We start from the raw sequence: 27,303 nt of genomic DNA, 5'->3' as shown, positions 1-27,303 counted from the left end.
TCCCAACATACTTCAGTTTAATATTAATCCCAGCAGAACCCTGTAATCACATTAAACAGTCTACTCAGCAGGAGTCGGTGCTGAACTGCCTAGTGGAGCTCTCTTCCTGCTTTTAATCTGAATTTGTGTGTTCTCATGTTAGCACAATCTTCATTTAGTCAATATGCTGGGGGGGTGGGGGGGGGAAAGGAGGTACAGCTCATTGCATGGTCTTCCCATCAATCAAGACAAATTAAAGACTGAAGATGTTCAGTGGATTTGACAAGAAGGCACAAATTCAAGACAAAATAAGAAGGCAGGCGTCTACTTTCCTTAACACCCAAGATGTTAACTTGTTGAGGACATTTAATTCCCTTCTTCTGAACATAAGTTAGCAAATTAAAAGCATAATTGCTTATTTATTTTTTCTCTGGGAAAAATAAACCAGGCTTGGACCACTGTTGAACAGGTATGTTCCAAGTTGCAAACAAGATGAGATGACTTCTTTAACCCCCCACAAAACCGTTGGACCTCGATTCCCTCCTTCAGCAGGTCCACAACACAGATGGCATGGGAAGGTTTGCCAAGTTGTCTGCAGCTGCTCCTCCAACAGTTTTCACCCGTGAGTTTGCTCGCTCATTTACACCAGTTCATTAGGGTGGTGGCCTCTGAGAAAGCTGAGGGCTGGAGATGGTTTGCCTTCCGTAGCCCCCTCCCTGTGCTTTTGAAGCCCCTGGAGCCAGATGTGCCCCTTTCAGTTAAACAGCTGTGAAAACCTGGTCCATGGCAGCAACGTGCTGGCTGCGCCAAGGAGGCAGCTGGCCGGGCACCACCCCTGAGCTGCACCACGGGTACGAACCACTCTGCATGAGACAAAAGGATCCATCGTGCTCGGCGCTGTGGCCTTCCTTTGAACAGTGCCACCGCCCTCGACATCGCTTTATTTTTTAAATAACGCTCTTGGCATGGCGCAGCACTCCCAGCGACACCTGATACGCGAATACACCTCGGGGTTTTCTCAGTACCTACAGCGCTCGGCTCTTGCCCTGCTGGGACCCGGCCGCTGCCTCCAAGGCCAGAGCGCCGCGCAAGGACCGCTCCTCCGCGGGGGCCACGAAGGCTTCGCCCACGGCGAGGCCTGCCGGAGCCTCCGGAACGGCGCCGCATGGCCGAGCCGAGCCGGGCTGTTCCGTGCCGCGCCCTCCTTAGAGGCCGGGGCGGGGGCACAGCAGCTCCAGCCCCGCACGGAGGCGCGGGGAGCGGGGAGCGGGGCCGAGCCGGGCCGTGGGGCGGGGTCGGGCGGGGTTTGCGCCAGGGCGGGCGGACGGAGAGGCGCGGCGCCGAGTCCCGTTAGAAGCAGCGCGGAGCCCGCCGAGAGAGCCCACCGGCGCAGGAGGAGTGACCTGCCGTGCCCAGCCCGCCGGGAAGATGCCGAAAACGGTGGGTGCCGCCGGCGCGGAGTGGGATCCCCGCTTCGGGGGTGGCTTTCGGCGGCAGCCGAGTGGGGTTGCCGCCTGGAACGGGGGCGTGGGGCTGGGGAAGGGCGGTGGCGGCACCCAGGCCTCCCGTTGGGGGAGGATGGCAGCACCCCGGCTGCTCGCCCCGGCTGCCCGCCGGCCCGGGGGACTCTTCTCGCCTGCGCTCCGCTCGAGAGCGCCTGTGGCCGGCGGCGGGGCCCAGGAGGCGCCGGCGGCTGCTCCGGAGGGAAAGGGGAGAGTAGGAAGGAGGTAGTTCTGGGGAGCGCGGCGGGCGGGAGGCAGGGGAGCAGAGCCGCCCGCCCCTCCATCTTGTGCTCCCCTCCCCGGCCGCTCCCTGCCCGGCAGCGGCCCCTCCGCCCGAGGGGGCTGTGCCGTGGCCCCGCCTGGGCCGCGGTGCCCGTTCGGGGCGGCTGGTTCCACGGCTTGGCGGGGCTGCTTCCCCGCCCCGAGAGCTCCGGGGGAGCGGAGCCTGCGCCCTGCCCGCCCGGCTCGGGACGCGCTGGGGGGAAGCGTTCGGAGCTTGCTGGGGAATTAATGAATTCTATGGCCGCCTCTCATGTGCCCTGTAAGGAAAAGAAGTTGGGGTTTTCACAAGTTGTAATTAGTCAGCTTGAGTTGTTAGGGAGCCTTGTCCCAGCTTGACTCGAAGTATTTCTTGGCTGGAGAGATCTTAGTACTTCAGAAAGTCTGGTCAAGTCTGTACTTGACTCTCCTCGCAGCAGGATTTCGGTGACTAATGAGGAGCATGGGGTTTTTCCATTTTAACTTCTGGTTGGAGTGAAAGAATTGGTCCTAGCCCTTCATTGATAAAACAGGAAGGAGCAGGCTGGAAGGCTCTGGATGTTTCCTCACTGGGAGTGATCCGAAACGGCCTAAGAACATCTAATGTTTAAGCGAAGAGTCTGTGGTTTACATAAAGAAGAGGAAAGGAAAAAAAAACCAGCCCTAAACAAAAACACACCCCTGTGCAAGTGGAAGTTGAAATGGAATCCACCCCCATTTATTATTTTTCTTTCCCCAGATAGTTTAATTTTGTTACTTTTAAAATAGCTCTGAAATGCCTGTCTGACTGAATTCTGCTTTTCCTGCTGTCCGAAATGCCAGCTCCCTGAGACAATAGCTGGATTATTATTTTAAAGCATCAGTATCTTAAAGGAAATCGAAGTGAAGCCACTTAAAGGTGAGGACAGTGTTTTGTGAAGCTTTAGAAAAGCCTTTCTTCAAACATCAGCGATGACTAATGAAGATGCACTTCCTAAAAAATACGGGCAACAATTTTGGTCAAGTTTACCAGAAGTCGCCCAAGTTGGGGGACTTCTGTGTAAAATGCAGCTGAAACCTTTCAGCCAAAGTCTGCAGTTGTGAGGAGGGGCTTTGCTAGTGTGAATCAGCCAAGAAATCCTGAACGTGTGTTGCAGAGAGGGTTCTGAAGCAGGTGGGCAGGGTTCCCACCCAGAGGCTGAATCCAAACCTGGCGCTGCTCTTTGCTACCAGGTGCCCGTTGCAGCCTCTGTGTCTGCAGACACACCCTAGGCTGGATTCGCGTTCTCAGTCTTGCTGCTTTCTGGCTCTGACAGAGCAGTTCTGCTTTTGGAGCTTTCAGAAAACTGGGGGAGATAATCCTCTGTGCAACTGCTCCGCTGCGAGACTGTGTTGCACACCGCAGATCCCACAGAGAGTGGTTCGGATGTTTGTGCCTGCTGAGGTACAGGGCTGCAGGCCTCCTGCTGTCTCAGCCCTCGGTTTCCTGCCTCATCTGCCCTAGTTGCAGACCCAACTGAAATAATATTTTAACCATTCTTTCTCGAGCTGTGGTTTGCAGGAACAGGATATGCTGGCATAACTGTGTAATCAGTTCTTCGTGTGAAGGAAACATGACTACTAGTGTGCTAGCTTAAGATTTGTTAATAGCTGCTTAATTACCCCAACAGTAAAATGCAAGTGACTTTCCTCCATCAAGGTCAAATATGGGTGAAACTTGAGCAGTTAGATGTAGCTATACGTGGGCTTCATCGCAAAAATAAATCCATTGTGAAGAAGACAGATGGAGGAAATGTTCCAGGGAACAGTTCTGGCTGGGCAGGAAAAGCATTTGTGTCTAAAGTGTTTGGTAGCTCTTATCATTCATCTCACCAGGCTTACAGAACATGCTGCTGCACGGTGTGAGCAGCAAAACCTGTTGAGTTCCGAGTCCCTGCTCCTTGGTAAGCTAGGCTAAATGTTAACACATCTAGCTAGAGATTGCTGTGCCTTCACCTCAGATTTGCTACTGGTGGCACTGTGACTTGGTGCCCTATTAATAGATTAACTTTGGTAACCTTTGAACTAGTGGCACATGACTTGCTGTTGTGAAGTGTCATGTCTGCACAGCTGGGGGGATTGGTTGCTGAAGGCCTTGTAGGGTACATAGAAAGTCCCATGGTGGGTGGGTCTGCTGGTCCTGATGTATGTCTCCAAAGGAAAGGTTCACTGTTTTGTGCACAGTGATCTTAGAGTTAAGCAACCAGCTCTGGTTTATAAATTCTTTTGTTCTGAAAAGTGTGCAAGATGTAACCAGTTAAAGCACACACCGGAGAGAGCATATAGTTGTGTCCCCCTCCTCCCCCCTTTTTTATTGCAGTAGGGTGGAAGTAGTTGAGTGCTAAAATGCCTCTTGCAAGTCATTGTCAAGCTCTGAAATGTCTCTCCCCTACTTGTGAGAAGTCTGTTCTTTGGCCATGAGTAGGCTCTGATCTCATGCCTACTGACTTAGGGCTCTGGTCTCTCTGAGTCATTTCAGACTGGGCAGAACTGGAAGTCAGAACCTGAGAGGAGTGAGTGAGCTGTCAGGTTGATGGCTAGTCCAAGCCCCATAGCTCTTCAACTTGAACCTTAGTACTACAGAAAACCATCTTAGTTGGAGGAATGGGAGGGGAAAGTGACCTTTTCTTGTACAGCCATGCCTGTTTGTTTAATGGACTGATACAGAAGCTAAAAATAAAGTATCAGGATCCATTAACTATTTCCCCTATTAATGTACTTACTTTGTGGCTATGTTAATGGATAGGCTGCTAGACTTGAAGGCCGAGCACGTGTTTACGCATGAGATGGGCATTCAGCTGTCCTATCACTAGGAGCTGAGCAGTTCTGTTTCAGGAAACAGTCTTTACTCATTGCAGAGAAATGGCTTCAATCTGAGCTAATCTTGTAAATACAGAAATCTTCAAGCTGAGCTGTAATAAAGTTTGGGCTCCTCTTATTGTGTTAGCAGCACTAAGTGTTCCTCTCGACGTTCAGAACATAAGTCTCCAGGTATCTAGGGCAAAGTTAACTGCAGAGAAAATCAGCTTGGACAAGCATGAAGTCTTCAGCACAAAAGATTAGTAAGGTCTGCGAGTCTCAACTCCATGCTGTTTCAGATTTTGTAATTTTAAAGGCTTTCCTGCCACTGCCTTTTCCCTTAATGCTTTCTGAAACTGGTAGCAGTAGTCATTGGGGCATTCAGGGATCCTGCCAGTAGCTTCAGTTCATGGTCTCCAAAGGTCCTTGAAGCATATCTCCCTTTGGTCTTTGGAACTGCGTTTGCCTGGTTAAAAGAAAGGTCTGTGGTATTCTCTGGATAATTTGTTTCTTGGTTTGTAGCTACTTGCTACCAAATCCTGCCACAAGATGACAGCTGGTAGCAGAGTGCTACACTTGTTTGGGTGATCCCTTTCCCCCCCCCCCCCCCCTTGCCACAGGCCTTTAAAGTTGAGGGCAAGCAATGATGGGCAGTGATGGAAACCATGACTTGCAATGAATGGTGACTTAAGATACCCTGGGTTTCAATCCTGTTGTGCGGTGAAGGAACACTAGAAGCATTCCTGGTATCATCCATCTTACCTGAGGACCAACCCTTTGATGTTACATCTCCTCCTCTCCCTCACTCATTCATTGGGAAGTGTGGCAGTGCTGATCAGAGTTAGGCAGGCTTTGGTGGGATGTGGGTGCTAGCTTATTAGGCAAAGTCAGTCTGTTGTGCCTTTCTGACACTAGCAGATACATGGAATTGCTTTAGAAAGGCGTGTTTGAGAGTTCCCAAAGGCCTTGCTTTTCAAAGAAGTGAGTGTTGCCCCTGTTGGTGAATTTCAGAGGAGTTTGTACTTGAGCAACAGTAGGCAGAACATGCTGAGTATACAGTGAGAACCAGGGCGACTACTGGACTGATAAGCAATGAATTATCTCTAGCTTTATATCTCCCATGGGATTTTACAGACCAGGTAAGGCCTTTACATGGTATCCATCAGCTTGGTTCCTATATCCTGCAGGGATAGCAAGGTTTTACCTCCTGTGCAGATGAAGCAGTTTAGCTTGATAGTGAGCAAAAGCTTCTGTTGGATACTTCTGGGCCTTCTATGTTGAAGTTAATCAGGGAGTTGTCCAACTAGTGTTATTTTTTCTTGTTACTTACTGGTACAATCTTGCTTCCCTTTCTTATGGCAGACCTTGCCATACACTGGCAGTGTTGTGCAGGAAGCACAGTGGCTTCAGCCTATAGTGAGCAAGAGCTGTGCTGAGAGCCTGACCTGAACTGGTAGCCATGATCCAATGTGGCAGCGTTAGGGCTAAGTGCTTATACCCAAGATTCTAGAAGATCAAATGTGTTGGTTGAGTCCTTTCTTTCCTTTTTTTGACCTCTTGGTTTGCTGCTTGAGGCAGGTGAGCAAGAAGCAGTTTAGTGAGGTTCACACACTAAAAGGAGTCCGAGGAAAGCTGTGGACTTCACAGCAGCTGCTTCTGCTCTGGGAATCTTATGGGGAAAAGAATGCCTGAAATCAGGGCTTGATCATCACTCACTTCCTGCCAATATCCTGTCCCCTTAGCATTTACAGGCAGGACCTTTTTTGGACCTGCAAGGAGTTGCAGCACTTTCCTTAGGGTGACTGTCTTGTCTCATTAATCACCCCTGAAGGCTAATTACAACTCTTCCTGTTCTCGTGAGGATAGTTCATCAGATCTCTTAATATGGACTCTTTTTTTTGTGGGGGTTTTTTTCTTTCCTTTCTTTTTTTTCTTTGACAGGAAATGGCATCACTGCCTCTGGAGAAAACTTGTTTCAGTAGTTTTCTGCCTAGTGTCTGAAGCCCTCCTGCACAGAGCTCCCTGAAGTCCCTGGGTAGCCTCATCAGAGACAGCCGATGAACTGAACCTGAACGATTCAAACATCTTTTGTCTTTGCCGCTTGCAAAGCTGAGCGTGTAAGGGGTGCAGGACCCTCCCTGAGTCGCTGGGCTCTGCTTGGCCTTGCTGATCACTGACACTTTTCAGAGAAACTCCTGTGGAAGAGGTAGCTCTGGCCCTGCTCCAGGTTCTAAAGGAAACTGACTAAAAGCTTCCTCTAGCTACGTCATCTCCTGGACCCTTTCCTGCCTTGCTGCAGCTCAAACAACCTTATTTGGCTGACTTTTCCCCCCCCCCCTTTTCTTCCCTCCCTTCTGTGCAGCGAGAGGGCCTCCCTGAATTTGCACAATAAAGCTGTTATCTGTGCTTAATCGCTGTTCTGAGGGCTACAATGGGGTCTGCTTGAAAAGGAGTTCCAAGATCTCTACAGTAACTCCTCGGGTCTCCCCCCCTTCCCCTCCCTGGGTCCTGTTTGTCTGCTAAATGATTACACTAGAGATCAACATCACCCTGCGAGGAGTCTCTGCTGATGCAGACACACTATTGGAAGAGAGGAAATCCCTCTCTGCCCAGGAATAATCCTGGGCAATTAACTGATGTAAATTAAGAGCACTAGTAAGCAGCCAGTTAATTGCTTGTCTTTCCCTCAGGGTGTTTGGGAACAGCAGGAATTTGCATAGTGCAGCCAATAATACTGCATCAAAGGAATTTGCTTTTATCCCATCTGAAACGTCTAAAGGAGGCTGAAGACTCGAGCTAGATTCATGGAAGGGTTACCCTTTTGGGCAGACCTCTCTGTAAAACTTCTATGGCTGTTTCTAGGTGGAGCACTCAAGTGTTTGGGAAGTTGTGGGCACAAACCTCACCCTCCTGACTCCAGCAGCTAGCCCTGGTTCTTACTGGAACAGTTTAAAAGACTGAAGGGCAAGTCCTTGGTGGGGATGTAGGAAGAGAACAGTCACTTGCAGGCTTGGTGGTTACAAAGCCACAGGATCAGCTGCAACTGTTTGAAGGGTAAAACCTGAAGTTGCAGAGGTTTGGGCCTTATGTTGGTAAGAGGCAGTTGTGGCTGCAGCAACTGTGCACACATAGGTAGGGGAGCTGCTGCTGCTTCCTTCCTGGGCAGCTATGAGAGGATATCTTCACTTGTAGGAATGTAGATCTTCACCAGTGGAGGACTGAGGCAGTCAGAAATCCCTGGCCTTTTTCTAGCAGGTTGTTGAGCTTGTATTAAATGGGAGGAAACACTCTTTGAAGAGGTTAGGAGTCCTGTATGATGCTTTTGTCCTAGTTGTTTCAGCATCTCTAAATCTGTAGATGTTCTGAGGAACCTGTTAAAAATGCAGCCTTTGGCTGAAGGAATGATGTTTGGTTCTCAGGCTAAGGAATAAAAGTGTTTGGCTGTGCTAGGTTTCTCTCCCTCTGGCTAGTTGATGAGTAGCTACAAAGGCATGGGGGTGAACCTAAAGGAGGAATGAATGAAAGAGCTCTAAATCTGACTTGCTCTGTAGGGAAACATGCAATTAGGCAGGGAAGAGTTGATGAACTAGGAGGAGGAAGAGGCAGACTCCTTTCTCTGCCAGCAGTCATTCTGTGTAGAGAAAAAGGAAATCCCAGAAGAGATCAGGAAGAGGGTAACTTAATGTGCTGGAGTCACCATCCCTGGAGGGGTTCAGGAGGGGATTGGACGTGGCACTCGGTGCCATGGTTTAGTAGTCATGAGGTGTTGGGTGACAGGTTGGACTTGATGATATTTCAGGTCTTTTCCAACCTTATTGATTCTATTCTGTTGAAGTGATGAATAAGAATGGTGTGGGCTGCATGGCCCAGACTGATCAATACTTTCTCAAAGACTTCCAGCTGTGCTGGGCAATGTGTTAGTTCCGCAGAGGAAGGCTCTCAGGAGAACAGACTTCACTGTATTGGAGTATAAATGCTGTAAACCCTCACTTTTGTGTGGTTTCTTTTTGTTTGGTTGGTTTAGTGGATTTGTTTTTTGGAAGGGGTTAAGTCCATGCCAGAGAATCTTGTGTGCAGCACAGTGGTGAGCTGCTGTTCTGTGATTGATTGCATGCCTTCCAGTGTTCTCCAGCTATTTCATTTCTAAAGCAAAACTGACTTCCTGAAGCCATCAGCCATTCTTTACACTACTGATTCCTCCTCTTCTTAGTAAGCCCTTATGACTCACAACCATGTTCTCTCTGGACTGGGATACCTACCTAGTTACAGTAGGCAAGTGACTAAGTACAGGAAGAGTCTGATCAATCCCTTAGTCACACCACTTACGGGAGGGAGCTGGGGTTGCTTAGCCTGGAGAAGAGGAGGCTCAGAGGAGACCTTCTTGCTCTCTACAACTACCTGAAGGGAGGTTGTAGCCAGCTGGGGGTTGGTCTCTTTCCCAGCAACCAGCACCACAACAAGAGGACACAGTCTCAAGCTGCACCAGGGGAGGTTTAGGCTGGATGTTAGGAAGAAGTTGTTCATAGAAAGAGAGATTGGCCACTGGAATGTGCTGCCCAGGGAGGTGGTGGAGTCACCATCACTGGAGGTGTTTAGGAAGAGCCTGGATGGAGTGCTTGGTGCCATGGTTTAGTTGATCAGGTGGTGTTGGGTGATAGGTTGGACTCGATCTCCAAGGTCTTTTCCAACCTGGTTAATTCTGTTCTAAAGAAGATAAAGTGGTTATTTTCTTGTCTTGGGAATGGGTAAGAGCTTTTCATTTTGGTAGGATTTTTGTCCTGTAATTCTACCCCAGGTGCTCAATCTGTCATGCATGCTGGTTAAATTTCATGCTGTTGATGTTTGCCCAGTGCACCAATCTGTCTAGGTGCTTCTGCAAGGCCTTATGTCTCTCCAAGTGAAAAGCACCTCCCAGTTTGGTAAACTTACTAGTGGTACATCCAGATCATTGATAAAAATGTTAAACAAAAGATTGAGCTCTGAGGACTCAAACTGATGATCAGTTGCCAGCTGGATGTAGCACCATCCACTGCAGCCCTTTGAGCTCTGCCATCCAGCAGGTTCTTCCCCCAGGGCGCCACAAACCTGCTCACCTCTCACAAGTGAACAGTGGGTCCAGAAGGATGCTGTGAGGGATAGCATCAGATGCCTTACTATGAGCCAGAAAAACTACATCCTCTACCTTCCCTTCATCCATTAGGTGAATGACCTTATTAGAGAAGGATGTCAATTAGGTGGGACTTTCCCTTTGTGAAATCACATTGACTTTGCCTGATGATTGCATTGTCCTTTAAATGCCTTTCAATATTGCCCACTTACTTGGTTAAGCTAGTTAATATCTGACAGATGATATGTCAAGAAAGCAAAATGTCCTGGGAAGCTGGAGGGGTTGAAAGAAACTTGCCTGTCTTGTAGCTCATGGGGCAGCTATTTGGTGAGAGTGTTTGTAGAGACTGGATGGGGTGCTTGGTGCCATGCTTTAGTTGATTAGATAGTGTTGGATGATAGGTTGGACTCAATCTCAAAGGTCTCTTCCAACCTATTTCCCCTTTATTTCCCCTTTATTTCCCCTTTATTTCCCCTTTATTTCCCCTTTATTTCCCCTTTATTTCCCCTTTATTTCCCCTTTATTTCCCCTTTATTTCCCCTTTATTTCCCCTTTATTTCCCCTTTATTTCCCCTTTATTTCCCCTTTATTTCCCCTTTATTTCCCCTTTATTTCCCCTTTATTTCCCCTTTATTTCCCCTTTATTTCCCCTGTTTGGGAAGGTGATGCTAGATGAGATTACTCCTTAAATTGATATGTTCCACTAGGTTTTGTCATCATTCATTAGTGGAGACACTACACAGCATGCACAGAGGTGCTGCTGATCCAGTTGACCATTGGGAACTGCTGTGTGTTACATACCAGATGCTCAGATAACTCTCTGCTGTCTGAGATGAGCTCAAAAGCTGAAGCATCAATAATTGTTGTGCCAAAGTTTGGGCATTTCATTTGCTGCTATGTACTAAGGAAGCTTAAAACCACCTCTGGAAAAGTGGACTGATTCCCTGAATTAGTTTTATTGGGTAGCTAATGGGAACTGTAGCTGAGATGTATCAAATCCAGTGGCTGGCTGTGTTTGGTGCTCTGTGGTTAGTTATGCTCTATAGAAAATTGGGGTCTGGCTTACCTCAGGCTGAGGAAACTTTCCTTTATCTCTGAAAATGGACTGTGGGGGCAACTGGATTTTTGTTGCAACATCTCTATCTTCAGCAAGCAGCACTTGACAGGTTAATTTCACGGTGCTGGTGAAGTGCAGGAAGCAGACAGCAGTAAAATGATTGTTTTAGGCCACAGCCACAGTCTGCCAGAGAGCCAGCAGCTGTTGTAGGTACACACAACTGCTCATCTTGTGGGCTGCCTCAGACTGTGAGGTTACTGGGAGCTCACGTAATGGGCTTGGAAAAGGCTGGTCTGGAGCCCTCAACACAGGAAGGATGTGGACCTCAAAGAGTGGGTCCAGGGAAGTGCCACAAAAATGGTCAGGGGGCTGGAGCACTTCTGCTGTGAGGACAGGCTGAGGGAGCTGGGGTTGTTCAGCCTGGAAAAGGGAAGGTTCTGGGGAGGCCTAATAGCAGCCTGCCAGTACCTGTAGGGAGCTACAAGAAGGGACTGTTTGCAAAGGCAAGTGTTGCAGGCTGCATGAAATCTATCCTCAGCAATGTCTTCTGCACTGATGGGTAAAATGCATGCCTAGGGTGCTGTGGTGACAGCTCTACATGCAGAAGTGAGTCAAAGCTCAAAACCTCTGAAGCTGTTTGTTGGGTGGGTTTTTTTTGCTTTATCTTCCTGTGTGGTTGAGATGGTAGCATCACAAGTTGAAGGCTGGCTGCAAGCTGCAATGCAACTTTTATTATGCTCAGTTTGAATACCAAACAGCCTAGAGCAGAGGTCTTTTTCAAGTGAGGATGTGTGTCACCATCTTCAGCTGTAAGAAGGCAGCACTGTGGTGTGTCTTGAATCTCACTATCAACAGACAGAATGGGAGGGCTAAGTAACTTCCAAATTGCTGAAGGATCAGAGCACTCTGCTGAAGATGAGATGTCCTGGTCAATACTTGCTTCAGCAGCATCCAGGGGAGCTATGGTGCTGTCTCGGTGTTCTAACAGTACTCCAGTACAAATCTGGCTGAATGCTGTCCTGCTTCCCCTTGGCTACTTCTCTTCTGACAAATCTAATACATCCTGGAGGCATGGTTTGGTTTGATGGGACTCTGAACAGCCTGACCTAATTAGAGATGTCCCTGCTTACTGCAGGGGGTTGGATTAGATGACCTTTGAAGGTCGCTTCCCACCCAGTGCATTCTAGGATAGACCTTGTTGCTTGCTCTGTACTTGCTTCACCTCAGTGCAAAGTTTCTTCAGGGGATTGGATTAGATGACCTTTGAAGGTCCCTTCCCACCCAGTGCATTCTAGGATAGGCCTTGTTGCTTGCTCTGTATGTGCTTCACCTCACTGCAAAGTTTCTTCTGCTGCCAAACACCAAATGTAGCTCAGTTGGAGGTGACCAGCTATGTCTTCATGGCTAAGCTTTGAAAGTCTCTCTCATTCATACAGCAAGGGAAAAAAAAAGATGTTTGGTGGATGTGTTGGGTTTTTTTGATGTAGAACCTATTAAATTCCTATCAGCTATTTCAAATGTAAGGTTCACTGCATCATGGCTGGCTTCTCATGAAGCTGATCCCCTCAGTTTGGAGTAATGTTGGGAAGGAGGGCCTTTTCAACCCACCACAGGTGCATTTTACATGACTCTTCCTTTGTATCTTAGGGACCATGTGCTCCATTGCTCTGCCCTTTCAAGTTCTTCCTTATCTTTTAGCAATTGGCTATGTGCAAATGCTTTGGTCTCAAAAGTTTGGTGTAGAGAGATGAGGAGAAAGTTCTTCCCTAAGAGAGTTGTTGGCCATTGGAATGTGCTGCCCAGGGAGGTGGTGGAGTCATCATCCCTGGAGGTGTTCAAGAGGGGACTGGACGTGGCCCTTGGTGCCATGGTTTAGTAGTTCTGAGGTGCTGGGTGACAGGTTGGACTTGAGATGATCTCTGAGGTCTTTTCCAACCTTACTGATTCTATGACAGAGGACTCTCCAGTGAAATGCTTTGACACTGTTGTAATGACAGCTTTGATTTGGCAGTCTTTGAGGGGATTTGAAAATTTGGATCTCTGAGGGGATTCCTTCAGTCCTGTAAACCAAATGATTTCATTGGTCTGCCTGCTGGCTGCATTAAGGTGGATCACAACAAGCCTGACTAAGTGTAGTTAGCTACTCCTACTACTTCTAGTGTTCTGGAGATGTACAGCTGGGGCTGAGAGAGCTGCATGCAGGAACGCTGAAGGGAGTCCCCAGGCTTTGATTAGTTGAGTTAATGCCTGGAACTCCTCTGCTGATCTTCCTTAGCATGGGGGGTAGTGAAAACCTTAAAAGCAGCCCTACACAGTGAATATGAGTAAGAGCCAAGCTCTCAAATTGCCTGATGAATGGTCCTTGCAGAAGGCTGCTTTGCAGACTTCTTGCCTCTGGTTAATTTAGTAAGCTTTGCTGTTTGCTTTCCTAAGTTCTGTTTGCATCCATGCTGACTTACCCAGGAGATGCACTCAGCATCTGTCTCTTTCTCTTCCTACAACTGGGTTGTGGTTCTGAGTTTTGACCTTCAGCTTCAGGAGGAGCACTAATGGTTTGGCTTGGATGTATGTTTGGATGCATAAAGGTAGTCATAACACCTCTGCTCTTAGGGGGAGGTTTAAAGGATCTAAATATTAAAACTACACCTGTGTAATGGAATGGCTGCAGCCTGCTTGATACAAGAGGTATGATGCCATGAGCATCTAAAGCCATGAGCATTGGAAATGTTTTAAGCTAATGCAGGGTAGCTCCCAGCAGCAGCTGTGGTCTTGTAGAATTCTAGAAGTGCTTAAGTGAGGCAGAGCTCCAGAAGTCCTCTCTTCCAGCCCCATGCTCAACACAAGGCCAGCTTCAAAGTTGGATCACCTTCTATGTTAGTCCTGGGTCTTGCTTTTGTTGCACTTTAAGGGTGGTATGTGGTGGACCTCCATTTGAAAGGCATGTTAATAGACCTTACTTGACCCCTGAGATTCCTGGGTGTTTAGGAATGTCTTCATGCATGCATCTAGGTCTCAAGTGATAACTGAAGTTCATCAGGCATTGTTTGGAACTGGGCTATTTGCATTTCAGGAGTGTGAACTTGAGTGTGTCCATTTAATAGCAGCCTTTAATGAACTAGATCAGCTTGGCTGCATGTTTGAGAGCTTTGGTGCTTTGCTGCCCCTATAAAGTTTTACTCCCATCTGCGTGATCCTGCTGTGCACTCAATAGTGCATCAGCTGTGCTCTGCTGGCTCAGCAGAAAGCTGGCTTACTGGCATGTGTGGCTTGATGAAGGACAAATCTCAGCAAAGGGTGGTGTAGCAAAGCACAGCCTAAAACTGTCACAAAAGGATAAAGTGGGAGTGCCTGGGAGTGAGGAATAAGAAGTGCTCTGATAGTCTTGGCCCAGCTTGTCCAGCCTGGAGAAGAGGAGGCTCGGGGTGACCTCGTTGCTCTTTACAACTACCTGAAAGGTGGTTGTAGCCAGGAAGGGATTGGTCTCTTCTCTCTAGCAACCAGCACCAGAACAAGAGGACACAGTCTCAAGCTGTGCCAGGGGAAGTTTAGGCTCGAGGTGAGGAGGAAGTTCTTCACGGAGAGAGTTGTTGGCCATTGGAATGTGCTGCCCAGGGAGCTGGTGGAGTCACCATCCCTGGAGGTGTTCAAGAGGGGATTGGACGTGGTACTTGGTGCCATGGTCTAGTCATGAGGTCTGTGGTGACAGGTTGGACTCAATGATCTTTGAGGTCTCTTCCAGCCTTAGTGATAGTGTGATACTCTTTGTCCAGCTGTACCCCAAAGCCAGTTCACCCTTCCCTCCTCCTCTGATCTGTGCCAGTAGCAATGCCTCTGTGTAAAGGGAGCAAACTTGGGACCAGTGAAATGGTTCTGCTGGGGGAAAAAAAACCCAGTAGCAGATGAGTTGTTCTCTGCCTGATTCATCCTTCGGTCCCAGCTGGTGGCGTAGTCTCGGAGCGGTGCTGTGAAGCCAAATAAGGCAGCAGGAGGGTGCAGGCGGTTTGGGATGGTTTGCTGCGGTGGTTGGACCGCACCCTGAGCGTGCTGGCACCGTGCTGCAGCTCCCTGAGCAGCTCCATGCCCCTTTGGGATCCTTTTGGGACCCTGGGTTCTGTGTATCCTGCTGTTGTAGCGACTCTCCTCTATATTAGGAAAACTCAAGTGCTTGAACTAGATGGGGCTTAAAATAACAAAAGGTACTTCAGCAATCGCAAGCCCGTCTCTTCTAAACTATCTACAGTTCCCAACAGTCATTTAAGACCTCGGAAAGGTCGGTGGGTGGGGGAAGCAAGTGTGGGTGGGGGGAAACTGAATGTTAAATAGGGTAGAGCTGAGCAGTTTCAGGGAAATCCTGAAGTGAGCTCGAGAGAGATGAAAAGGCAGCCAGCCTAAATGAGACCCTGTACCAAAAGGAAGTTGCAGGATTTGTCCAGCACATTAGAAATGATAAAGCTGAAAAATCACAGGATGATGAAACATCTTTACCTCATGCTTGACTGTGCCTGCAGTTAAATTTGGAGAGATGGCTCATAGTCTGGGCAGTCAGATCCCACAGTAAGGCTGTGTTCTAGCTCCTAGAAGTCTGGCTATTGTTCAGATATTCAGTGAGTGCTGTGAGCTGGCCAAGAACTTGATGTGCCACACCCAGGCAGTGCTTTGGACGCCTGAAACAGGCAGCCCTGTGTTCAGCTGCCCCTCTCACAACCAGGCAACTGAAATGTGAGGTTGAAGAACAGAGAAGCATGTGAAACAGGTAAGCATGCTTCTGACTTGTTCATCCAAGCACAAGAATCCTTTGGAAGGAAGAACTCGGTCACAGCAGTTACCTCCAAGCCATCATGCCTGTGGAAAGGCTCTTGAATGATAAGCAGAGTGTTTGAGCATACCTGCTGTTCTCTATTTGCCTGCAACTTCAAGTTACCTCTCAAACAGTTCTTGACTGCACATGAATTTAGAGACCTTTACATAGGGAGGGAGTATTTAGTGCACCAGCTCTCGAACCTCAAGCACTTACTGTACATGTGATGCCTCTGTGCGGCTCACACTTGTCTTGTTAGCATCCTGTCTTGATCTTGTTTTGAGCCCCTTCCAGCAAAATAACTGCTTGTGTTTCTGGCAGGCATCCACTGGATGCTAGGTTTGGAAAAGCTCCTTGGCTGTCTGGAAACGTCTTGGCTACTGGGCTTGTCTGTTTAACCCCTTGAACTGGGTGCTTGCAGCCGTTAAACGGGGCAGGGAAATCCCCTGCCTCTGGAATGAAGTTCGGGAGGGAAGAATGAGGTGGAGGCAAGTTTAGGAGGGGGGAGGCTGCCCTCTGTGACTCTTCTCAGACTATCTAAAGCGCTTCTGGTAGCGGTGGGCGCTGCTGGAGCTGATTTGCTGGCTAAGCTGCTGCAGGAGCAGCCAGGAGCCTCACAGCAGCGTGCCAGGTGCAATTTAAGGGAGGCACAAACTACCTCTTTGTGAGCTGTGAGTAGGATGGCCTAGGAGGGGCACACAGGAGCTGTGAGGAATGTCAGCCGTACCGCTGCTGGCATTTCCCACACCCCTGCTGCCCTGCTGACTGCCTTGAAGTCGAAGAGCTTTAGCCGGGGATGTGGTTAAGGTCTGACATGCGAAGTACAACTGCCAGCCCTGCTATTGGCGTGCAGAGGCTGTAACAGGCATGTACTATTTCTCCAGAGAGCAGCACCCTCTCACAGGCACCAAACAAACGAGTGTTTGCAAACCAGAGCTGAAAACAAATCCCAAAGCTTCCCGGAGTGTCGAAGCCGAGCGCTAGCAACTTGCATATGGGTAGATTCGGCTTCAAGTGTTACTTCCTGACCCAGCTGTTGTGGAAGAGGAGCTTTTTGCCCCCGGGGTTTGTTTACTTATTTCTAGTCCCCTGCTGTGTTTTGACCACCAAAGGATGTTCTCTCTCTTCAGCGGCTCAAACAACGGGTACAAAAATAGTGACTTTAGTTGAGGGGCCTCTTCAAACTAGCGCCGGAGAAGTAGCAGATGGCCGCGTTAATGGCTGGGAGCAGCTACAGGAAAGCAAAGGGAGGTGCACGAAGGAATCTATTTATGAGAAAGGAAATGGCAAAAATAGAGGAATTGATCCATTGCACAAGGTTGTGAGTTGTGTAATAAATGGCACAGGAGCATCGGAACTTGACTGCAAGGGTGGGGATCCACCCAGGGCTCTTTTTCCCTTTCTGCTGGCTCGGTGCTCTCCTCTCCCAACTCCTTTTATCAAACTGAAACTTGTTTGCCCTCCAGGCAGGGTGGCGAGCTGCTGGCAGTCGGGGGTTTTGAAACCCCACCGGTAGGATGTGACTCCTTACTGTCTGCTGGGTTGAAAAGGAAGGAATTGTGCTCAAGGAGCTTTAGTTTGGAAGCATGTCTGAATGATTTTTGGAAGCAGTCCTGTGTTGGGGGTAGGGGAATTCCCTTTTGATTGTTTTGAATGAATAACTTGGTAGTAATCCTCTTGATAAAGTGGAACTTGTATTCCTGAAAAAGCTGCCTGCCCAAATCAGGCCACTAATGCAATGAGGTGATTCTGCCACGCTGCTCTGCTCTGGTGAGACCACACCTGCAGTACTGTGTTCCAGCTTTGCAGCCCTCATCACAGGAAGGACATGGACATGATGGAGCAGGTCCAGAGGAAGGCCATGAAAATGATCAGGGGGCTGGAACACCTCTGCTATGAGGATAGGTTGGGGGAGCTGGGGTTGTTCAGCCCGGGGAGGGAAGGCTCCAGGGAGACACAATAGTGACCTGCCAGTACCTGAATGGGGCCTGTAAGAAGGCTGCAGAGGGACTGTTTGCAAAGGTCTGCTGTGATAGGATGAGGGGCAGTGGTTTGGAATGAGGGAAGAGTAGATTTAGATTGGATGTTAGGAACAAGTTCTGCACCATGAGGATGGTCCAACCCCACTGCAGTCAGCAGGGACATCATCCGCTAGAGCAGGTTGCTCAGAGCCTTGTTGAGCCTGACCTTGAATAGATCCAAAGATGGGACCTCAACCACCTCCATGGGCAACCTGTTGCAGTGTTCCACCACCCTCATGGTGCAGAGTGCTTGGTTGCATGGTTTAGTTGATTAGGTGGTGTTGGATGATAGGCTGGACACGATGATCTTGAAGGTCTCTTCCTGTCTGTTCTGTTCTATTCTAACATCCAATCTAAATCTCCTTTTCTCTACTTTCAAACCATTGCTCCTTCTCCTATCACTGCAGCCCTTTGGAAGCAGTCCCTCTCCAGCCTTCCTGGAGGCTTGCAAGGAGGACATGCCTTTCAAGGAGAGCTTCCCCAGTCTCTGCTTGGTTACCTTGTACTCAGACCCTGTTGAATAGTAGGTATGGATCAGTTGCAGAGGTAGGCTTCAACGTGAAGGTGGTTGTGGCTCTCACGCTTGGTCTTGAGAACCAGAAAGCCACCAAACACTGCTGTGCTGCTCCTCTCTGGAGGCATTACCTTTTCCTTTTCAGCAAGAGTCTTTCAGGGAAATAATATTCAGTTATTTCCCCCCCTTCTTTTCTTCTCCATGGTAACATTCCTGTTTACCACTGGCTGCATGGAGGAATTTTATTTTCCCTATCACTGGGAGATGAGCAATCCAAATTCACTTCAAAATAGCCTCTTAACAGCCAGACAAATACATATTTGGGGCTCTTGACACTGCAGTATGACAGGGTTTATGTTAGGATAAATCACTTTGGTTTCCTTTTTGAAGCAGACTGCTTCAGCTTTTTGGAGCCACCTCAAGTCAAATCTCTTCTCCTTAACCTTTTCAAGAGGTGGTCCTTGCTCACTGCAGGGAGGTTGGACAAGATGACCCTTGAGGGTCCTCTCCAACTTGAGAGTCTCTCCAATTTGTGAGTCTGTGGCTACAATGCCAGCTCTAAACCCTGCCAGAAAACTTGTGTGGAAGATGCTGTTGGGAGTGGACCCAGAATTGGTTTGTTTTGAACCCCTTTGTTACAGAAGACAGACATTTTCTGCTCTTCCAAGCCCCACATGGGATAGGCTTACTTCTGAAAGCTTCCATGTTAACCACTGGAGGTGGGAAACCTGCAGCATAGCTGCTCCCATGCCCTGTGCTGATAAATCAGTGCTGTCAGGGTGAGTTTTACTGGAAGCTATGGGCAGGGCACTCTCTGCAATGGCAATACCTCCTTGGTTGTCTCTGCTGAAGTGGGATCAGTGTCAGATGCACTCTTGTGTCAGAGGCCGTGTCTGGCTCCCTCCTCCACCCTTTCTCACCTTCTGCAAGCAGACTCCAAAGCTGTGAACTCTGTCTTCCTGTCACTGTGGCTCGCTTCCTGTGGCAGCTTTTTCCTCTTGTCATCCCCAGCAGCTTGGCTGCTTCTGAAGCTGGGTGAAAGCTGCAGCTTGCTGCCCACATAAAGCCATCTTGCCTCGGTGGTAACTAAGAGCAACCAGTGGAGGTGGAGGGAGGGACACAGCTGTAATGTGACTTAGCTTAAGGTGTGGCTCCACAGCAGTTTCTGAATCTAAGCTGGCTTGCTGCTGTGCTGCTTCACAGGAAAGGACTAAGAGCACGTGAGCACAAATCTAGTTAGATTTAGCCTGATTGCTTCCCTGAGCAGGCTTGCTGCTGGGGCTGGTGTGAGAAGAGGGCTCTGCCTCAGACCAGCCTGTGCTGCAGCAGAACCTGGGCACAGCTCAGCACCTTGCATGGCTTTGAAGGGCAGCAGAGCCAACAGAACTGTCTGTTCTTCTGGGGTATCAGCTGGTGGTGCCTCCTCCCAGCTTTCCTTCAATGGATCATGCAGCCACCTTGCTTGTGTATGATAATCATGCTGCAATTCAAGTGATTTTTGTCTTCTTTTTAGCTCAAATACCGACCCAAGGATGAGATCTTACTGATGGGATGCTGCTCAGCCCTATCTGCCACTTGATTTTTAAATGATGCAGTTTGTTGGGTGTTTTGGGTGGAGTTTGGGGTTTTGTCTTGCCCCTTTTTTTGGGGGGGGGAGGGAAGGATTGTTTTTTAAGTGACCTTATTAATACACATATCATAGTATCAGTCAGGGTTGGAAGGGACCACAAGGATCATCCAGTTCCAACCCCCCTGCCATGGGCAGGGACACCTCACACTAGATCAGGCTGGCCAGAGCCTCATCCAGCCTGGGCTTAAACACCTCCAGGGATGGGGTCCAAACCACCTCCCTGGACAACCCATTCCAGGCCTTCACCACTCTCCTGGTGAAGAACTTCCTCCTCACCTCCAGCTTCATTCCATTCCCCCTAGTCCTATCACTCCCTGAGATCCTGAGAAGTCCCTCCCCAGCCTTCTTGTAGCCCCCTTCAGATACTGGAAGGCCACAATGAGGTCACCTCAGAGCCTTCTCTTCTCCAGACTGAACAGCCCCAACTCCTTCAGTCTGTCCTCATAGGAGAGGTGCTCCAGCCCTCTGCTCATCCTCGTGGCCCCATCATATACTTAGGGTTGAGCAGTATATTGCACATGTGGCTACAGGGCTCTGCACATAAATCCAGTGGCTGTGGGCTCTCCTTGAGGACTTGGATGACATTTGTGATCTCTAGGTCAGGCAGCAGCAATATGCAGTTTGCAGAGGAATCTGGAGGATGCTGCCAGTTCCTCATGCTTTTGGCCTGGAGCCTAGTCATGTGTGTGTCATAGATGTAGGATTTTCCCCCATCCTTTGTGGGTATAAGGGGAGATAAGGAAGCAGGCCAGCAAATATATATGTGTATGTAAGTGGAGCCTACAGTGTTTTAGCCTACAGTTCTTGATGTCTCTACTGAGCTGAGCTCAAACAGTGATTAAGCTTGATAACTGAGTTTGGAGTACCCAGTTCCTTGCTCCTTTTGCCACTGGCTGCTGGCAGAGCAGCCTGTCCTTCCTCTGCAAGGTGGCTTTTAATTTAGTTTCATTATAGAGACAAACTGAAATCTCCCTCAGCAAATGACGCCAGTCTATGGAATTCAGTGTAACAGTGGATGCAGTTTAACTGTAACCTGCCATTTCTTGCTGAGTCTGACTGTACCAGTTGGCTTTTGTGTGTGTGTGTGCTTTAATGACAGCCATGTGTGCCTTGTTTCATGCAAAGCAGTCTGAAGTTTGTAATGTTGAGCTAGTTTTAAATGGTGGCTGGGTGCATAAGGTACCTTCACACCTAAGAAAGGCAGGAAGCTGCAAGGTCCTTAGGCATCATCATAGGGTGCAAGCTGGAACTGAGGAGCTTCCACTTGAACATAAGGAAAAACTTCTTCACTGTGAGGGTGGCAGAGCCCTGGAGCAAGCTGCCCAGAGTATCTCTCTGGAGCTAACTCAAAACCTCCCTGGATGCAATCCTGTGTGACCTGCTCTAGGAGATGCTGCTCTGCAGAGGGGGGGTTGGACTCAATCTTTTGAGGTCCCTTCTGATTCTGTGATCTCAGCACCTTCAGAAGTCTGTTCCACAATCTTTAGCTGACTGTCCTGTGTTACACCTCAACATGCAGCAGGTGCAGAGAGCTGGGCTGCATCTCTAAGCTGTGTGTTTCTGTAAGGTGCAGTCAGCTCCCTATCTGTCTGCCTCAGTCGGAAATGACATGAAAAATAGCCCCAGATGAATAACTGACAACTGCTTCTGCAAAATAAGCTTAGGTACTGTGCTGTCAAATGTGCAAAGAGAACAGAGGATGGGTGGAGAAAGTGTGATTTTACTTAATTAGTTTTTCCTCCTTCTTACAACAATCATGAGAATGAAATCACTTCACCAGATAAAGCAGATAATGATCTTTGCTTGTGTCCATTTTTAGCCCTAGCATAAGATGACTAAAAGATGCATCTGCAGAGAGGCTCAGGTGTTTGGGGTTTTTTTTTCCTGTAACATCAGCTCTGCCTTGAGGCTTTGCACTGGAATTGCCAGGGATTCTTTAAAGGGGTGAGTGGCTGCTGCAGGCTGTAGTGAGGCACCAGGATAAGGCCAAGACAGGCAGTGCCTGTAAGGGTGATCCTATAACATGTCCTCTACAGCTCAGAAGCTGTACTTCTGGCTCACTGGTATCAAGTGCATTGAAGGTGAGCAAGCTTCCTCCTCTGCTACACTTTGGTGACTTCATTCAAATTGCCATAGTGGGGTGGGAAATGAGGGGTGCTTTCCCTGGCCATAGTGCTCTCACAGGTGCCGTGGTTGAGTGGAGTGCTGTGTCTGCAGCAGAGCGGGGAGGAAGGTGGTGTGGAGCTCCAGGGAGGACTAACGCTCTCTCTGGGGGCTGCAGGGCCAGGGCTGGTGCTGGAGGTGTACCTGCTGCTGTTCTGTTGCCTGATGAGCTTAGGGGTATGAAAAGGCCCTTTAAGACTGGGGGAAGGGGGCTTGGTTTAATGAAGTGTAATCCCTTTAGAAATTGCAAGCGCTTTCACATGACCCGATTCCAGCCTCACCCTGCCACAGAGGAGCCAGGCCTGTTTCGCAGAGTGCTGGCACTCAGGAGGAGCCAGATGTCTGTGAGTATTGCTGCTGCTGCTGCAGGTGGGGGGCATTGCTGCTGGTGCTCTCTGAGGCTGTGCACAGCACCAGGACCCGCAGCGCTGAGCAGGTCTGTGTGTGCCTCCTGTCCTCACAACGGAGCCGCGCTGCCTGCTCGGTGTGGAGAGGTGAAGCACAGCCCTGGGGAGCATCTTAGCTCCTGAAAACACTTGTCTCTCTTAAGGGACAGGGGACCAATTCCTGCTGTACTGTCAGCACTGGTTAGGCCACACCTTGAGTCCTGTGTCCAGTTCTGGGCCCCTCAGTTTAGGAAAGATGTTGAGTTGCTGGAAGGTGTCCAGAGAAGGGCAACAAAGCTGGGGAGGGGTTTGGAGCACAGCCCTGTGAGGAGAGGCTGAGGGAGCTGGGGTTGCTTAGCCTGGAGAAGAGGAGGCTCAGGGGAGACCTTCTTGCTGTCTACAACTACCTGAAGGGAGGTTGTAGCCAGGTGGGGGTTGGTCTCCTCTCCCAGGCAGCCAGCACCAGAATAAGAGGACACAGTCTCAAGCTGTGCCAGGGGAGGTTTAGGCTGAATGTTAGGAAGAAGTTCATCACAGAAAGATTGGCCATTGGAATGTGCTGCCCAGGGAGGTGGTGGAGTCACCATCCCTGGAGGTATTTAAGAAGAGACTGGCTGGGGTGCTTGGTGCCATGGTTCAGTAGATAGTGTAGGGTAACGGATTGGACTCAATGGTCTCCAAGGTCTTTTCCAACCTGGTTAATTCTATTCCAATCTTGCTGAAAGCAAGAAAATGGGAGCATTTTTTAGATTGTTGGGGTGTCTTACAAGAATTCAGAGTTCATGTAACTCCAGCTGGATTTGCTGTGCTTCTCTGGTCAGAGCTGTTGGAACTGATGCATGGTATCGGAGTAGTACCTTCACCTGCAGTAACTGCTGGGTGAACTGGTGCCCTGTATAGCTCAGAGGGTCTATAAAGGGTGGCCTGTAGTTTCTTTTCAGCTGAACTTACTGCTGTTCTGTAACAGTCAAATGAACAATAAAGTATGACTGTTCCCTAGGCCACTTTCTCCAGAAATAGTCCCCCTGGTGCCTTGAACCTGGGAAGCACAAGTGTCTGAAACTCCAAGCCCCCGCAGCAGCCGGGCATAACAGCTTCCCTGCATTCAGGAAATCCAGGGAGGAAAGAAGCTTTAGCTCAGGGTCAGGGTTTTGCAGAGGTTGATTCTGTTGTGCTGACTCTCCCTATTATTCTGGCATGAATTTCCTAGTGCTCTGTTCCTGTCTCAGCTCACGCCAGATGGAATTGTCTGTTCTGCCTCTCACGCCGCTCCGCGTGCTGGGGCGCTGGTACAAGTTACACATCCGTTACCTCCTGTGAGCCTTGCTCCTTCCTGTTTGTCCTGCCCATGTGCAGCTCCAGATGCTCAGGCTAGGAGCTAGTTACAGCAAGTGATAAGTAGGGTTCACTCAGACACCTTGGAAGATAACTGGTGGTGATTGCTTCTAGTACAACTTAGTGGGAATCTCAGTGGGGCAGAAAGTGAAACTTACATAGAATTAACCAGGTTGGAAAAGACCTTTGAGATAGAGTCCAACCAATCATCCAACAGCACCTAATCAACTGAACCATGGCACCAAGTGCCTCATCCAGTCTCTTCTTAAACACCTCCAGTGGTGGTGACTCCATCACCTCCCTGGGCAGCACATCCCAATGGCCAAGCTCTCTTTCTGTGAAGAATTTCTTCCTAACATCCAGCCCAAACCCCCCCTGGCACTGCTTGAGACTGTGTCCTCTTGTTCTAGTGCTGGTTGCTTGGGAAAAGAGAGCAACCCCCACCTGGCTACAACCTCCCTTCAGGTAGTTGTAGATAGCAATAAGGTCTCCTCTGAGCCTTATTGATATGAGGTAATGAGAGAAGCAATGTTAAAAGCTCTGGGAAGATGTTACAAGTAGGTGCTTGGTGCCACTGTGTTTTCAGCTTGCCTGCTGTGGTCTGCTACAAACCATGGGAGAAGGCTGGTGCTGTCCTGGAGCTTGTGAAAGCTTTTGCCTATCAAAAGGAGCTTTATTTGCAGCTGCTCTAGGGGTGGAACAGCCTCTTCCACGCAAGAGGTTCTGTCTGTGCAGAAGGTCTTGCCCTCACCACAACACTGTCCTTGGCAGCAGGAAGCTCTTTTCATATGCTCTGGTAGGGGCAATCTTTAGCTGTGCTTAGAATGGTAGAACAATGGTAATTCCTCAAATAGAGAAGAGGAAGAGTTGCTAGGTTTCTGGGCTCTTTCCTGTAGGTGTTATGAAATGAATCAGTTAAATATGGGCTGCTTCTTGTGGTGTTTTTTTTTCCCTTGATCATTTCATGGGCTTCTTTTCTCGAGCCTTTTGTCTTGGTGTGAATTTCCCTGTTGAAATGTGCAGAGTGGAAGCTTCCCCTGGAAGCTTTTCCTAGACTGATAGTTCTGCATGCAAAATATTAAATGGTGATAGAAAGACAAAAGAAGGTTGTTGGGTTTTTTTTTTGAGGCCACCTACTAGGGTAAAACTTCTGCTGGTTTCAGATCTAAGTTTAGAGGGCACAGTTTAAAGGGGCTGTGTGCACTGGGGTGCAGCAGCGAGTGCATTATAAATGCTCCATGAATTGCTTTAAATAGAATTTGAGTAGAAATGGCTGTTAGGGGGGTATTAATGATGAAACCCAGCAAGTCCTCTAAAGACACCTTCTGAGTGCTCAAAGTTTCAGACAGAAGTTTACTTAGATTTTGGAAGAGGAGTGTGGTGTACCGGGGTGTGAGTGCTGCTGCTGCTGTGGACCACAAGGTCATAGTATCAGTCAGGGTTGGAAGGGACCACAAGGATCATCTAGTTCCAACCCCCCTGCCATGGGCAGGGACACCCCACACTAGATCAGGCTGGCCAGAGCCTCATCCAGCCTGGGCTTAAACACCTCCAGGGATGGGGCCTCAACCACCTCCCTGGACAACCCATTCCAGGGCTTCACCACTCTCATGGTGAAGAACTTCCTCACATCCAGCCTGAATCTCCCCACCTCCAGCTTCATTCCATTGCCCCTAGTCCTATCACTGCCTGATATCCTGAGAAATCCCTCCCCAGCCTTCTTGTAGCCCCCTTCAGATACTGGAAGGCCACAATGGGGTCCCCTCGGAGCCTTCTCTTCTCTGTCTGATCCCTGGAGGGCAATGCCATTTTTCTCATGGTATTTAGTTCTATCCCTTATGTCTCAGCACTGTGCACCTTGCCTCTCTGGACTGATGGAGTTGGATTTGTATGTGCTCAGGGGTTCAAGCTGGTTACCTTACTGAGGAGCACTTTCTTTTCAACCTGAATGGCAAGCGTGCTGCTGGCAGCTGTCAAACCTAGGGAAACCTCTCTAGAGGGTGTAAGACTACAAAGCATAAAAGCTTAATGCTAATGAATCTGGAGGCTTGTCTTAGCATAAGCATTGATGATGAATTAAATAGTTTAGGAGTGTTTGGGTGGGGCAGTTCTGAAGGGATGAGATGGAATTATGATGGGACTGGAACATGCTGGCTTCCTTTTGGTGTAGGGGGCCTACAGGAAGGCTGGAGAGGGACTGTTTCCAAAAGCCTGGAGTGATAGGATGAGGGACAATGGATTGAAATTGGAGAAGAGTAGATTTAGATTGGATTTTAGGAACAAGCTCTTTACCTTGAGGGTGGTGGAACACTGGAAGAGGTTGCCTATGGAGGTAGCTGAGGCCCCATCCCTGAAGATACTCAAGGTCAGGTGTGACAAGACTCTGAGCAACCTGCTGTAGTGGAGGATGTCCCTGCTGACTGCAGGGGGGCTGGACTGGATGACCTTTGGAGGTCCTTTCCAACCCATTCTATGAATCTACAGCACTTTGGCTGTGTAACATCTGTGTTGGGCACAAGTTGGCTGTGAATGCTGAGTGGTGAAGTGGCTTTACTAAAAGTGGGACTTCAAGTCAATGAGGATGAAGACAAACATGCAGTGCCTGGCATGCACTTGTCAGGTAGAGATCACAGCAGCCTGTAGATCTCTGAGCTGCTGACAGAGAGCATTTTGAATCAGTAAAAACCCCAATTGCTCAGGGTGAGGTGGCCCCTGGGCCTCTTTTCAGGGCAAAGCTTCCCTAGTGCTTGGTCCTTCAGCAGTTTTTGCATGCTGGGAGAACTGATTTGTGTTTGTGTGCCAGTACACTGCCTCCTGAAATGAAACAAAACACTTGGTACATCTGCTCTGGAGCATTCTCAGGCCTCTTATCAACTAACTGGGAATGGAGAGAAGTGCCTCCCACCACCTGAAATGGTAGAAACCTCACTTTGTGGGTTGTTTTTTTTCCAGTTCACAAATGGCTAAAAAAAACCCAACCCATAAATCCCTGACTTGGTCAGATAGGGGCTGGGGGGAGGGAGAAATCTTTTATGTTGTGTCAGCACTAATGAGGCTTAACAAAGCTCAATTTTACATCGAGCTAACATCTCAGCACAGTATAAACTACTTGGAGAAGGGGGTGTTTGAAATGCCCCCAGCAGCGCCCAGCGCGCTGCCTCCCCCAGCCCCGCCGCCCGTTCCGAGCGGCGCGCCGCGGGTGCGCTCCGCCGCGCCTGAGCCGGGGGAAGCTGGCGCGCCCGGGGTGTGGTTGGCCAAAGCACAAGCTCGTTTCCTGCGCTGTCTTAGCTCAGGCTCTCGGCAAAAATAGCGCCGGCTCAACCCACCGGCGCCGCCCCCATTCAGGCACCGCGTTAGGGGTTGGCAGGGACCTCCGAACATCAGCCAGAGCTGGGTCAGGTAGTGTAGGGTCACCCAGGAATGCATCCAGGCAGGTTTTGAATGTCCTCAGAGGAGGAGACTCCGCAGCTTCCCTGGGCAGCCTGCTCCAGGATTCAGTATTCAGTATCACTAAGGTTGGAAGAGACCTCAAAGATCATCGAGTCCAACCTGTCACCACAGACCGCATGACTAGAGTAGGGAGGACACTAGTGCCCACTGCAGGCTTGATCTCACGACCTTCCCATTAAGGGTCTTATGTGCTTCCAACAGAGCCAACATAGAACTGTCACCCTCACAAAGTTTTCTCTCCTGCTCGCATGGAACCTCCTCTGCTCCAACTTGTATCCATTGCCCC

The 27,303-nt window shown here is 49.2% G+C and overlaps 1 protein-coding gene across 1 annotated transcript in view; it reads left to right on the top strand.

Annotated features, from left to right (window-relative positions):
- Positions 1–1,302: 1,302 nt before the first annotated feature.
- Positions 1,303–27,303, top strand: part of MSN (moesin) — a 47,187-nt gene continuing 21,186 nt past the window's right edge. The window contains exon 1 of the mRNA XM_054169747.1: positions 1,303–1,419. Within this exon, the coding sequence (XP_054025722.1) occupies positions 1,408–1,419 (12 nt within the window). The 5' untranslated portion in view covers positions 1,303–1,407. The remainder of the gene's footprint in view (positions 1,420–27,303) is intronic.

The sequence above is a fragment of the Dryobates pubescens genome, chromosome 18 (assembly GCF_014839835.1).
Source record: "Dryobates pubescens isolate bDryPub1 chromosome 18, bDryPub1.pri, whole genome shotgun sequence".
NCBI classification, from domain to species: Eukaryota; Metazoa; Chordata; class Aves; order Piciformes; family Picidae; genus Dryobates; species Dryobates pubescens.
Note: the sequence above shows the minus strand (reverse complement) of the source record. Positions and strands in the feature narration are given on the sequence as shown.